This window comes from Dunckerocampus dactyliophorus, chromosome 3 (assembly GCF_027744805.1).
Source record: "Dunckerocampus dactyliophorus isolate RoL2022-P2 chromosome 3, RoL_Ddac_1.1, whole genome shotgun sequence".
In the NCBI taxonomy this organism is placed as follows: Eukaryota; Metazoa; Chordata; class Actinopteri; order Syngnathiformes; family Syngnathidae; genus Dunckerocampus; species Dunckerocampus dactyliophorus.
The window spans coordinates 10728629-10744278 of NC_072821.1; the positions used below are offsets into that span (position 1 = coordinate 10728629).

General features: G+C 40.3%; 1 protein-coding gene across 1 annotated transcript in view; it reads left to right on the forward strand.

Annotated features, from left to right (window-relative positions):
- Positions 1–1675: 1675 nt before the first annotated feature.
- spon1a (spondin 1a) overlaps positions 1676–15650 on the forward strand; it is a 68353-nt gene continuing 54378 nt past the window's right edge. Inside the window, exons 1-3 of the mRNA XM_054771868.1 lie at positions 1676–2245; positions 3832–3938; positions 9163–9296. Coding sequence (XP_054627843.1) covers positions 1711–2245; positions 3832–3938; positions 9163–9296 — 776 coding nt within the window. The 5' untranslated portion in view covers positions 1676–1710. The remainder of the gene's footprint in view (positions 2246–3831; positions 3939–9162; positions 9297–15650) is intronic.

The following is a 15650-nucleotide window of genomic DNA, read 5'->3' on the forward strand; positions in this document are numbered from 1 at the left end:
ACTCTTTTTGAAAATACACATTTCCTTACTTCAGTGTTAAAAAAAAAAAATCATAGAGCCAGGCGTGGGAGCTGCACTAGACCATCAGTGACCTCCACAAATGTGTTTGCTTATTTATTGGCTTTTTTTTAATGATGCCACTACAGAAGGGTACCAATGATGGTAGAGAGAAAATATGTGATGATAACCATGGAACGAAGATGGAACTTAGGTCTGCAAACACTTTCTTGCTCCATCTGTCTATACGTGTCTGTCAGGCGTCTTCATTGGATGAGTAGTTTTACGTTGTTTTAGTTTTATTACACAGTGGTTAACGGTGTTGGGAGTATCTAAATGAGAATGGGAGATCTGGATGCAATTCCAGTCGCCATTGTTCACTATTACGACCAGGAAGCTAAATACAATGGAACCTTGGTTAGCGTCATTAATCCGTTCGAAAAGGTCAGACTCAAACCAAAACGTATGCTAACCAAATCAATTATTCCCATTAAAAAGAATGTAAATCCAGTTAATTTGTTCCAGAAAGCCAAAAATATTCACACAAAACCCGTTTTTATAGTTTTACAATTATAGTTTTACACATAGAAAACAATTCCAATGCATATAAATGATGAATGAAAGGGATAAATGAACATTTACGGTTACTTTGACATTAACTGAAGACATGATAGTTGACAATGACAGTCAAATCACTGCTTTTCTTTTGATTACAGATGCAAAATAACTCACAATAGAGCCAAACAAAGTTGTAAATGCCAGCATTTTGATAAAGGAGAGAAACTATTGAATTCAAGAAATAACTCCTAACAAAGCATGAAGGTGGTGTCCGCCTTGAGATCGCTGCCACGTCTTTGTCAACAATCATGTCTTCAATCAGAGTAAAAGTAACCTTAACTGTTCATTTATCCCTTTCATTAATTGATATACATTTCGGATTGTGTTCTGCATGTAAAACTGCAAGTGGAAAACTATAGAGAACTTGTTTTGTGTTAACATTTCTGAGATTTGTGGCATAACTGGTCCTTCCCCCCACGTCCTAAAAACATGCACGTTAGGTTAATTGGAGACACTAAGTTGTCCACAGGTATGAATATGAATAGTTGTCTTTCTATATGTGCCCTGTGATTAACTGGCGACCAGTCCAGGGTGCAACCCACCCATAACTGGGATGGACTCATGCAGCGCACTTGTGACCCTATGATGACAAGCGGTATAGAAAATGGATTGATGTGTAAAATACCAAAAAATCTACTTTTATACTGGTATGATTATGATTTTAAAGAATGTACAAATGTTACTGTGTCAGAACAAAAGGCTTTGTGATGGTGATAGCTTGACGGGGGATAGTTTATTTCTATTCCCATTATTTCCTAGGGGAAAATAGTTTAGAAATCTGAAGATATACAGTACATACAAATAATTAAGCTTTATGATATGATTTCTAGCTATCGGAAGGAAAATGCACCTTGGACACCATGTCCATTATGTATACATATAATTTTTTTATTGACTAGACGATAAAAATACTTTTCAGTTATTAATTAATCAACAGAGTAGAAACAAATTACTGTTATTTTCAAAGATGGGTAATTAGTCACTCTGGCAACCGTTTAGAATGCCTTATGAATACCTTTGTGTGTGTGTGTGCGCATCCTCACGCACACGGACACACAGGGTTCAGCATGTCAAACGCATGCCTCCTTTGTCGGAATGTTTGTCTTTGTCTTTGCTTGCTGGTTGGTCAATAGGACGATCTGTGGCCGCGGAGACAGCCGCACAACGCTCATTCCTTCACCACGGACACCTCCACTCTCACAACCAGCAGCCGCTTCCAGTGTGCGTGTCTCCGTCGGAGGGTGCACATCTCACCCAAGCCGGTCATCACCTTCTCCTCCACACGTCAAACATGGAGCGAGCCTCCTAGCAGACAGCACTTTGCTCGGAGTAAAATACACCCTGTTTGGAAGTTTGTTTGCCTTTTCTTTCTCCTCCCAAGTGTCTAAAGCTGTCAGGATGACATCCAGCAGGATGCACCGACGCGTCATGCTCCTGCTGTGCTTGGTGTCCACGGCGGCGTGTAACACGTTCATGTCCACCGAGGAGCCCTCCGACACAGCCGCCAAGTCGGACGGCTACTGCAGCCGCATCTTGCGGGCTCAAAGCACCAGGAGGGACGGCAACAATGAGTTCCGGCTGCGCGTAGAAGGAGACCCTGAGAGATACCAGCCAGGGAGCACCTACAGAGGTTAGTATGGGGGGGTCCTTTATGCGCAGTTGAAATTAAGTTTTTAGACTCTTGACCTTAATGAAATTAAACGAAAGTTTGATTTTTATTTTATACACAAGAAATGCGATTGCAATATAAAAAAATTGCTCAAAACAAAGCACAACAACATTACAATAACAGGTCAACAAAAATTAAACACTTAATGACATTTTAAGAAATATGATGTAAAGCACAGATGAACAAGCATAGTTTGTAATATCTTTATTCCCCCATTTTGAATCAATTACAGTATTACTCCTGCAAGGGGAAAGAGGTTGCCCAAAATTGAGAGCATGGGAACAGACTTCCATTGTAGTACTGTTGCAGTTGTTATACACATTAGTTATGTCATCCCTCCTGCAATCGTTCAACCCCTCTATTTTCTCTAGCTCTACCTTCTGCCCCTACTCTGTCCCGCTCATCCTCAACCCAACTGGTCGAGACAGACGGCCACCCCACAGAGCCTGGATTCTGTTTGAGGTTTCTGTCCTAAACGGAGTTTTTCCTTGTCTCTGTTGCCAAGTGCCAGCTCAAGGGAGGGTTCAGTTGGTTTTATTTAATGTATGAGAGGCGTGCCTTGAGATAACTTTTGACGTGAACTGGTGTTATCTAAAATGAAATGTACTTGATTTGACTTGTCACCCAAATTTGGGTTCCCTTTTTTATGGGGTCAGATTAAAATGAGGTCTTCAACAAGGGTTGTACTTCAGGAGGAGTTGTGAAATTTTTGGTTGATTAAACAATTTGTATTTTTTAATATTTGTTTCCTCCATTTTTGTTCAGTGTTTAACACGTATGAACATAAATCCAACATGTTGTAGTGAACGAATAAACGGGGACACGAGATTCCAATCAGAAATGCACACATTGGATGCTGCTTGGTCCGAAGTAAAGCGAGGTCGAGCCATGTTGCTTCGTTTGTACCATGTTGCAGTCATTCTTATCATTTAGCCATGACTAACTTCATTTTGCATACTGAGATAGATCACTGGGACCAGTCTGGGGTGTACCCTGCCTGTCGCCCGAAGTCAGCTGGGATAGGCTCCAGCATACCCCCGCGACCCTAATGAGGAGAAGCGGCGTAGAAAATGGATGGGTGGAGATAGATCATTGGTATGATTGAGACGGACTGTTGTTTTCACCTTCATAAATTGTATTTCTGAATAAAGCAACATTTTGATTTATGCAAAACACTATCATGCACCTCTAATCTGGATGCTGCAAGGATAGAATGTAAATTGCATCACAATATTATCCAGATAGGTCCACAAGTATTTGGACAGTGACAGAGTTTTTTACGACTTTGTCACAATCGATCTGAAAACAATGAAGATGTGATCGAAGTGTAGACTTTCAGCGTTAATTTAAGGGCCTTCACAAAAATATGACATTCGCCATTTAGGAGTTACAGCCATTTTTGTGCAGGTTACCTACATTGTAAGTGGCACAATAGTGGCACAATTGACATAACGGTAAATGTGAGCATCGTTTTTTCATACTTGGTTGAAAATCATCTGTCTCCTGACGTCTAATGCTCTGTGCTGCTCTTCTTTACCTCCATGCAGTGACTCTGTTTGCAACCAGCCCCTCCTACTTCAGAGGTTTCACCCTCATCGCCCTGAAAGAGGGTGCAGAAGGAGACAAAGAAGAGGACTACATTGGACATTTCCAGGTGAGCTAGATGTCACTGATTATATAGTCAGAAATGAAAAGTCCCATACTATATACTATTTTTGAACAATCTTAAATGAGTCTCAGAGGTCCCAAAATAGTGTATTGGAAGTGTGTTTGGCAAAATCTAGCCATGATGCTGGAATTTACAGTAGACAATTTAAAAGTGCTTTTAGTAAGCCCTACTGGGAACACGTTGTAGCGTTAATGCTAATGAGCCTGTCTCTGAGAGTGTGTGGCTCTAAGAAGTGCTATTATGCATTTTATCCACTTTTTACATACACAATGCACTGTAAACTCTGCACTTATCCAACGTAATAGATGCCATATAACACATACAACAACGGAACATTAAGGAGTGGGACAGGAGGACATGAACATTAGCAAAACTAGCATAGCTATTTAAGCTACAGCGCTACCATTAATGTCATACTTTGACAGCAACATGATGCTAAGTTAGTTTATTTGCTGAAAAAATCAAAATGACACAACAAATGCTAAAAAAAAAAAAAAAATTAAACAAAATAAAACTTCCATGTATAGCTGACCCGGCTTTATTTTAAATGTGTAGCGGAGCCTGCTTTTTTACAAAACTTTTCTTCCGTGTAGTAGTGGGCATATATTTGGGGCGGACTCATCTAGCTGGAAGCGGGTTCAAGGCAGTACCATGTCAATGAGGAAGGAGGTTTTTCATTTATGACCCAGAACTTCAAAACGACCGTATGAGCTCGTCTTCTCCCAAAAGTTGAGCAAACAAGTGAGAGAGATTATATATTTTTTGATAGATTTTTATCTTGTTTGGTGCTCATCAACAGGGTCTAGGGCAGGGATCTCATTTACAGGCCACAGGATCATATTTTGGGGCCTATTTGACATCAAAGAGTAGCTACATGTAACAGGTAAATAAACACACGTAGGGCAACTACTACTTCTGTGGGGAATAATGAACAACTGTAACTCTTAACTAACTTTAACAACTTTTTATAAAACAAGTACCGTAAAGCATGCTGGGAAGCCGGAAGACGGAAGCACTCCCAGCGACGGGAGTGATGCCGGCTGGCAGCATGCTTCCGGAGCGACTACTTGATGTGGCCTAGCCTCACCCAGACTACTGGCCAACAATGGCGTATGGTGGCAGCTGAGGGCTCAATAAAAAAAGTGCTTCTCATGAAGTCAAGATCAGTCCTGAGACGACAGGATGGAGCACACTCAGATATGCAATGAGCTCTGCCTAAAATACCACGTTGTATTGAAGCTTTGATATTTTTGATACTAGTTTCCTCAAAAATATCACGTTTAACATTCTTTCCTGAATTATTTCCAAAAGAAGATGAATAGAAATTCAATTTAACTCAAAATTTGGGCTGCGTATGAATAATTTTGGGCGGAACCACATGTGTACAAGCAAGTTCAATGTACACTCCTAGAAACCGGCGGCGTTTAGAGGCCAATTAGCCTTTTATTGAGGCAGGCAGAGCCAGCTTGAGGAAGAGACGTGTTGGGCTAACAGAGACAGCAGGGCGCTGTCACACACATGCGACGATGGTGAAATGGATGCACACTCGTGCATAAGAGTCAGAATAAGTCTTTGTAGTTGTAATGCAATGCAAGCTGCAAATAGGCGGAGGACGTTGCGTGATGATCTACTGTATGTGCATGGGAAATGGAGAGGAGGAGCGTCACAATGAAATTCATTATTTATTGAAACAATTGTCAGTGTGAGGAGCTGGAAGGAAAATGAATTAAAATTACACCTCAATAAGTACACCTCAACTGTTTAATTAAATACAAGAGCCATGTAAAAATATGTTTCATAATATATATTAATAATTAATAATAATAAGTCCCATTCATCCATTTTCTATGCCGCCTAGCCTCACTAGGGTCGTGGGGGCACGCTGGAGCCCATCCCAGCTGACTTTGTGCAAGAGGCGGGGTACACTCTGGACTGGTCGCTAGCCAATCGCAGTAATAATGAATTGTATTGTATAATATTAAAATATTAAATATTAAATTATATTATAATATTATTATAATAATTCTATTTTTGGCTGTAAGTAACTTCACTGAAGACATACTGAGAGGTGTTTCTGCATTACATTTGTTTCTAAATGTCTACATCACAAACATTAATAAATTTAATATTGTTAAATTAATATATAAAACGTAGCTTTTTTTTAATTAAAAAGGTGCTGTCGGTGCATTTCCAGTCCAAATGACACTTTTTTACACCAAAAAAATATACCACCACCGGCTTGTATATGTCACAATTCAAAGTGAAACCTTGTAAAAATGTTTGTTCAACCAGAATAAAATCATTGGCATTCATGTCTTCACTCACCACTGTCTGATATACAGGTACATGTCACACAGAGGCAGTCTTGGAGTCATTGTGGTTATGACTGCCTATACAGTGTTCCCTTGTTTATCGCGAGGAAAAGGTTCCCAAAATAGCCCGCAATAAGTGACAAAGTAGCCAACCTCATATTTTTACAATGATTATATATGTTTTAAGGCTGTAAAACCCCTCACCCTACACTTTATATACTTTTCTCAGACAGGCAATAACATTTTCTGACATTTCTCTCTTGTTTAAAAACTCTGAAAAAAGTTCAAACCTTTCAATTGTAATGATCAACCTTAATGATCAACACCAGAAATGATTAAGTCACTCACACATATTTCACTCCAGTGACCGTGCCTTTTTGTCCTGGCGCCATTCCACTGTACTGTAGCGTTTTTGTATCCTTGTTGCTGCAGACTATCCGAAGATTCATTTGCAAGCAAGCTAGCGATGACACAGGAGCCATGGCAGGACGGCACGAAGGGGATCAATTGACAATGGTCTAAAGCCAATCAGGACGCAGAAAACAATGGGCGGTGCAGACAGACGAGAGAGGGAAGAGATAGACACTCAACTTCCCACGATGTAATTCTTCTTAATGGGCCTGGCTATGCCTGTAACAGCGTTTATACACTAGAATAAAGCACTGAATAAAGCACTAAAAAATTCTGCGAAACAGGGAATCAAAAGGTGAACGCCGATAGAGAGGGGGAGAACTCTACATTCAATGATAGCCAACTTTAACAGCTAACCTTTGCCAACAAACATAACTAATACACGTTGTGTGGGTTACATGTGCGTGGCTTGCAATGACAGAGTAGGAAGAGCGCAGGTTTATAATGCTTAGCGCACATTCGGAAGTTGTGCAGTACCTAACCAAAGCATACAGCACCAAACCATTTATTTAGACTACATGTTTGTGCACAAATCTCAAAATAATCTTGCATGTACAGTATTGTTGACAAGACAAATTTAGAAACATTGCAATTCCCACGTTATTACCCCCAGTTGACTGACTTATTGGCCCTGCAGCACAGTCTGAGTTTGCACAGTGACCTCATATACCGCAGTTACACTGCTGTGCAGTGGCATTCACTGTGAACTTGGCCCCTGAATTTTGAACATATAATAAAAAAAACTACACAACTTTTATTTTTGCCCAGCAGACTCCCTGCATCTCACTGCCCAGCATTCTTTCTATTCTCGTCGTACTTCCCAGCCTGGAGTTCTGACAAGATGCAAAAAAAACGATGTCAAGAAATTGTAGGTCTTTAAATTTTCATACATTTAGCTGTGTTTTATTGTCTTCATGCCATACTAGGACAAGACAGTAACAAAATATCCACACCACAGGATTAACTTTGCTTTTTCTTTGGCCTTTGTGAATTTGTTTGGTGACACTTATTTCAACTAGTGTCCCAAATTAGCCTTTTTTGGCCATGGAAGCCATTACTCAGTATGTTTTTGAATAATTTCAATTAGCACCTGCTTGGTAAAATGTATTATCTGTATGCAATTCGAAGACAGAGGTCTATGGATAGCATCGCACTACCGTCCCTGGCACTCTCCCGTTGTGGAATCAACAAAAATAACATTTTCTTGTGGCGTTAGTGCTGTTGATACTCTTGAGATTTTCTGATTTGATTTTGGCCGACCTCCAGGTTCCACCTACAGGGGATGTTGCTGTTTTAAGGCATATTATAATACTGACCTAAATATAGCCGTATTTTTCCCCAAGAAAAAAATCTGAAAAAGGTGGCTTGTCTTACATTCGGGGTCTAGAGATTTATATATGCAAACCAACAGGTGGAGCCTGACTTCTCCCCATGCCAGTCAGAGCTTTTCTCTCTGTCACTCTCTCTCTCACACACACGCACACTTCATTCGTCTACTGTAAAAGAGCCATGGGTGGGAAGGAGAAGAAGCTTTTAAGATGTTATTTAATGCAGAGCTCATTGGAAATCTGAGTGCGCACCATCTTGTCGTCTCAGGACGCATCTTGACTTCATGAGAAGCACTTTTTTTATTGAGCCCTCAGCTGCCACCATGCATGCTTGTTGGCAAGACAGCGGCTAAACCGGTGGGCGGTATCTTGACAAGACAATACATCTCAGCAGGATGGAGGGGATAAGGACAAGACAGCCAAATGTTGACATGGCCTCAAGAAGCTTAAGCACAGCGTGGGATGTGACATGCACAAACACAACAGAACATACTTAAACCCAAAGTGGTGGTTGCTAAAGCCAAATGAATATATCTGCCACTAATTTCCCCTGATGTTCTATTATGTGTTTTTGTTACTGAAAGTGTATAAAAAGTGGTCACAGTTCACTGTTTAGCCAACCGATTGCTTCTTCCTTTTTATTTTTCTTAAGTATAGATGGTGTTTAATTGATTCCCATGAAGCTTCACTGGTTTTAACATGTGTTGACTGGATGTCAGGTCACCAGAGGATTCCTGTTAGAAACCATGGAGACAAGGGGTTGGGGGGTTGCGGGGAGTAGTCTGACAGGCTGCACACACACACACACACACACCGAATGGAGACTAACCTTGGTCCTCACTTTCACTAAAAGAGCTTCCCCGGTGACGTTTCATGAGTGTGCTTCCCAAGGGGAAGTCCACAAAAACACACTTTCACCATGCACACGTTATCGTAACAGTGGAACCCTAAAACTTGAATGCCTTTAGCTTTTGAATTTGGACATTTTTGGAAAATATGCCAGAAGATTTTCTTTATAGCTACTTTATGAAAAGCACATTTTTTGCTTTGGAGTATTTCACACTGACACAAAAAATTACAATGCAAAAAATGTAACAATAATTGAGTCCAATGCTAAGTCATGAAATAATCGTGTGTGTGTTTTTGTCATCTGGATAGATAATTGATGAGGAGGAAACACAGTTTATGATCAACTGCCCACCAGCAGTGACAGAGGGGACTCCTCGCCGACGCACCAGCATCCAGGTGTTTTGGACTGCGCCCCCAAGTGGATCTGGTTGTGTACTACTCAAGTATGTATGGTCATTAAGTATCGTCGTGGTCATGGTTTTATGGTTAAAAGTTACATTCAGGAACATCACATGTTTACACTGGTGTAATTGCACAACACTAATAATCAAGCAAATCTTATTTAAGCCACGTCTATTACATGATAATGAATTCTCACCATAAAGAGGACTTTGTGTATGTAACAGATGCCAGCCAGTGTGGCTGCGCAAATGTACGTTGGCAGCACTTTCGACTCCCATTATGAAGGTCCTGTTTTCAAGCCCCGGAACGGGCAGCGTGAAGCAGGCGGGTTACATTGGTGCCCAGATGGAGTGAGGTTTGAGGGGGTGAGTATAACAGATGGCAGGCTGTGCAAGTGTACGTTGGTAAAACCTCACTCCCTCGGCCTTAAGAGCGGCGCTGAACGCACGGTCGACAGTCCGGGCTTTTGGACTGGTCAGCACTCTCAACTCCCATTATGAAGGTCCTGCATTCGAGCCCTGGGGCGGGCCGTGTGAAGCAGGCGGGTTACATGTCGCCACCATTTGTCAGTCCCATGATGCTTTGTGTGGAACTCTGCAGCAGTAAAAGACTTCCGATGTGCACCCTCTATTAGCAGGCCCAGTTGCACCTCTAAACTAAGGTAGTTTGCTCCCCACCGCAGAAAGACTGCAGTTTAAAGCCTTTGTCTTTAAAAGGATATAATGTTTATCAAGCATTGAGTGATGTTGTGATTAAACACGGCCTGCATTTTTTGTCCATTTGTTCGTTTTAGTTCCTTTTCAGTACACATGCTGTATCTCTCCAACGATATGGTATTCTTTTTGGACTGCCCATGTCTACTTTTTTGTGGGCGTCTCTATCTTGACCTTTTGCCAAAAGTAAAGCTGATTGGACATTCAAATTATGTTATTCTCCAAAGTCCTCTAGTGGCCATAATAGAGGACATTGTCTCTTCTCTGTGGTTCTCTGGTTGTATGCCCGCCACTGAGGATTACTGCTATGCAATATTGGCTTACAAGATTCGGTGTTGTGTGTAATTTTGTGTACTAGCTGTGCCTTTTTTCTGCTCAGATATAATAATGTAGTGAGTCCGACAGCTCAGTTCTGCTACCTTATCATTATTGGGCATGATTACAGAGCGTTTCCTACCTGGATTTCTTCACAGTGTTCAGTGTGAGTGCTCAGGTCAGGCTGCATTTCATAGCACAGAGATGTTCAAGGGCCATTTGCAGCCAACTGCTGTTTTTTTTACTAGCTCGCGGCACAGTCTAAAAATATCATTTAACAAGAAAGAAAAAAACAACAGCAACAAATTTTTTTAAAAATCAGCAGTAATTTTACAAGAATAAAGTCAAAATCCATCCATCCATTTTCTTGGCCGCTTATCCTCATTAGAGTCGCGGGGGTACACCCTGGACAAGTCGCCAGCCAATCGCAGGGCACATACAGACAAACAATCATTCACACTCACATTAATTCTATGGACGATTAAACTAACTAATGCATGTTTTTGGAATGTGCGCGGAAACCGGAGTACCTGGAGAAAACCCACGCACGCAAGGGGAGAACATGCAAACGGCACACAGAGATGCCCAAGCGGAGAGTCGAACCCAGGTCTTGCCGATGTCCTGGCCAACATGCTAACCACTCTACCACTAATTTTCTGAAAATAATGTCATAATATTATGAGAAACAAACACAATAATGAATAAAGTTGTAATAAACTTGTAGTATTATGAGGAAAATATATGTAATTTTACATGGAGTTGAGTTTTTTAAACTTGTAATATTATGAGAAACAAACAAAATAAAATAAAGTTTTGGAAATAAATATTTGGAAAATTTGGTTGGGGAAAAAGTTATAATATCATGGAAATAAGTTCAAAATATTATGGAAATAAAGTCAAAATATTATGGGAATAAAGTCATAATGTAAAGATTTTTTTTTTACAAAGAAGAATGTTGAAATATTTGGAAAATTAATTAATTAAATAAATAAATAACAGCAAAAATGGGGAAAGAGCAAAGAGCGAAATTCATACTTATGATACCCTTTTTCTTGAAGTATATATACAGTAACTTCTTAGCATATCTACATGTGTTGGTTTACTAAATATCAAAGTGGCGCTTGCATCCTTTCATTTTTCAGTATGTGGCCCTCGATGGGAAAAGTTTGTACACCCCTGTCATAGCACATTGTTGCCTTGGTCGTGCCCAAAGGTGAGCGGGTTTGTTTGTTAGCAGAGTACACTATAAGTACGTGACCAATTTCCCTGAAAGTTTTTTTTCGAAGATTTGCCAAAATATTCCGGATGTAATCAATTGTCATCAATCCAACACTGTTGTGATTTAAACGCACCAGTGTCAAACCCCATCAATAACCATTTGAACGGATATCAAGGTATCTGGTTGTCTGTCCAAGTTTTCATGTGAGCTCTGCTATTATCACGTATAGACACAGTTCTTCTCGCTTCATCACATCGCTCCCCCACCCAAGCACCTTCTGCCCCAAGCTAAGCAAAGAAAAAAGCAGAATGTCATTTTCCTTCCCACTTGGCCTCTCAAGCTATTCATTAACCTGTATTGGTTTTACAGTTGATTGACACCCATAAATGCCTCTGTTGTGTGCCCTCCAGGCCCACTGAAAGACAATTGTATTCATGTTTAGCTGAAGACAGATGATGGCAGATATCCTTTTATTAATCCAGTACTGTGGGGAAATATTGAGAGGAAGTTTGCTAAATGAAATCACGGGGCTGAAAAATTCTTCCATTCAATTTCACTGCATTGCTGGAATCCCTGTGGTGAATTTGTTTGTTGGGATAAAATGAATTTCAGAATGTCAAGAATATACTCATGGTGGTGATCAAATGTATTGCTCATATCAGAATAACAGGGGTTTTTATTTCTTGATTCTTAACACCATGCATCCAACAAGTGTCCTGTTCAGGCTCTTAGTAGAGGCTGGAGCCTATCCCAGGTGACTGATGTCAAAATGTAGACTACACCCCTGACTATCCGCCATGTCTCTCAAAGGACTTGCTGGGCATTTATTTAAATACATACTTCGGCAGCAAGTGTACTGCCTGGAAGGAGGTATTCTAAAAGAAGACAGAATGCCAGAGCACTGACATTGGGAAAGAGGGAGAGTGTGAAAAACTTACAGTTCAAAAGAGATACCTCGGAAAATCCTGATCACAGGCTGGCAGTGGGTATTTATCCTGGCTCCTTCCCTTTACCTGCTTATGTCCAAATGAAGGTTGTTGTGTGCCTCTGGGCTGCAACACAACAAAAGTTTTAATAAAGTCGTATTGATTGAAGAAGTGCTACACCTGTAACTGTCTCACAAGCGTGACTTCTTTCTTATAATTTGAGAGCTATTCATAGACGAGAGATATTTATGCTTATTGAATGAAGGGTGCAGCCAACATCAATACGCAAGAGGATACTTTGGATATTTGTACATACTGTACATGTGCATCCAATTTAAAAGTAGAAAGGCGTGCATTTGTGGTCTACGAAGAGCAGTTTGATTATGCAATATGGTGACAACCTGTCTATGTCATCCAACACATCAAGTCCTGGTCCACCGTGTTCTTCTTATTACTAAAAAGTGCCAGCACAAGTCGACGTCAGTATACAGCGTGGTTCAGCCAGCCTTGTGTTTTCCCGGGCTCAAACTATGATCTGCAGAATGAGAGTCGACAGCGCCAGCCATCTAACTAAAAGTCGGGACTGTAAACTCAGTGTCCAGCGCATTTCTTAAGGCGTTAAGCGAGTGAGTTTTACCAACATGCTCTCGCACAGCTACACCAGCTGGAATTCGTTCCACACGGTCGACCTCTTTTGTAGACATAAAATTTGAGACCCAAACAGATCATTTTTTATAAAAAATCGGTTTGCTTAAGTTGATGTGTTGTAGTACTGTTAACTTTATCAGTATCACTAAACACTGTGAAACACCAACTACTGTCTTGTTACACAGCAATAAAACGTGCACTCAGTGACTTTCTATTCACTACAAAGTAAGTTTCAAAATAAAAGCTTGACAGTATTAACCTCCATTCTAACACAGCAACTAACAAAATGCATCCATTTATTTTGTTTTGTTAAATAGTTCGCCACCAGAAGAAAGCTTCATTGTCACTGTATTCAAGACATACAACCACAATTACTAGGGGTGCACAATAGCCATAAGGAATTATGATGTCATACCGATAAATCTGATAACATAAAAAAAATAGCTCAGATAACCGATAAAAAAAAGCTCCAATGAGATAATGAGGTGAATTACCCGTATTGTGCTGTAGGTGGGTTAGCATGAGCAAATCCAGCGCTCCTTTTTGGTGACATGCCTGTCGTAACTTCCCTTTACCTCACATACAAACATGGTGTCGACCGTGTAGGGCTTACCTGTTTCAGAGGAAGACATTTTGCTGAATGCTCCAACTGCTCTGCAAACATTCCACAATGAGGAAAAAGACACTAAGCTTCAACACATCATATGAGCCACCTGAAACAGCAGCATCGCTATGACGGTTCGGGGATTGTTCCTATCGCTACAGTGTTTAAATACTGTAGTTTGCCAGAGATGACCCGAGGGCTAAAGTGATCTGTGATTTCATCATGGAAATCACAGATCATGAAAGTCATCATTGAAGATACTGGCTTTTGTCAGCTAGTAATCCCCTTGGAACCATGATTTGTACTTCTGAGCCACCGCTGTTTTTATGTTTTCTTAAAAGTAGTGATGTCATGATATTTGGTAAGGACAAATCCACCTGTACAGTTTATCAAATCCGACTTTGTTTGAGTCTTTCTTTGCGCCAGGTGAGCACAAACTGAAGGTAAATCTAACATCTCACTAAATTGTAAAGCAGCTACACAAAGTCATGTGAAATTGTGACTGATATTGTGTGTCGATGGTGTGGGTGAGTGTGAATGAGACGATTTGCATTTTGGGGAGGGAAGGGTTGATGCTTCCATTTAGAGCAATCAACATTGAGAAAAAATACATTCCTCTATCCACTTTTTTATTCTGATGCACACCACATTCCAAGTGATTATTGCTGTGCAAATTTGCCACATATCCACAAAGTTTCATGGAAATTTGTAATAGTTTTGCGTGATCACAACTAACAGAAGTGAAAGCTGTACTGCACACCTTGCACTTTCACGCTTGACAATGATAGTAATAATGGCAGATAATTCATTTTGCTTAGCCTCAGATGAGGTAATACTTATTTTGAATTTCATTTTGTTTCTAAACAGAGCTGATTGCTTGTCAGTATATACTTAAGATAGCATTATAAAAAGAACATATGTCGTTGAAATTAGAAGTGTGTCTGCTCCTGTGACTCACATGTTGCCCCTCCCAAATGGTTTACTGCAGTATAATTGATGGGCAGTCGCTGTCTTTCAGATGGAAAGACTGTGCTTGGTGGTTTGGTTGGCCTTAGGGTTGCCTCCTGATGACAGGGTCAGCCTAAGATGCTCATTCTAGCCCTAAGTCCGGAGCAATGACATTTTCAACTAGCATCCAGTTATAGCATTATGTATTATTTTTGTTGTTACACACTGTTTTTTTATGATAACACAGCACTTATTGCAGTGGTTGTATTGGTTAGGCAAGACAGATCTTGAAATAACTGTACAGTCTGTTGTTGAAGCACATGCCCAGTATGTCTGGTATTATTTCATCATCCAACCGTGGTGAGAAAATGTACAGTTTAGTCAGACAGGATGTATAAATAGCATGCAAGAAATAGTGGAGTGGTTCGGGTAGAGCAATGTTGACATGAATCAACCCTGACTTAGCAGCAGGGGACTTCTTCAAATCCTGTAGCTGTCACCAACAACCATCAAAGAGTCCCAAAGACTGCTGGTCAGCAGGCGGTGGAAATGTACAGTATGAAGAGAAAGAAAAAAGCAAAAACGTATTAAGTTGTTTATATAGAACACTTAAGTCAAGCATCAAAATGTTCGAGGACTGGATCAAAGCAACCTTCACAGACACCAGGCAAAAAATAATCTTTGTATGTGGAGACTTCAATATTGCTCTTCTGAATCCACACAAGAACAAGATGATAGATGACTTCATAGAAACAATGTACACTTTGAGTCTAGATCCTAAAATCACCAGACCAAGTAGAATAACAGACCACTGTGCCACCCTAATTGATAATATATTCACCAGTGATTTTGGTAACAATTTAACTAGTGGTCTGCTAATCAACAACATCATTGACCGTCTCCCAGTGTTGACAATTTGCAACAAAAACTATAATAAGGGAGGGAAATATGAAAGACAAAAGGATTTTCCAAAGACTATGCACAGAGAACAGCATCAACGCTTTTAAGAATGATCTGGAAGA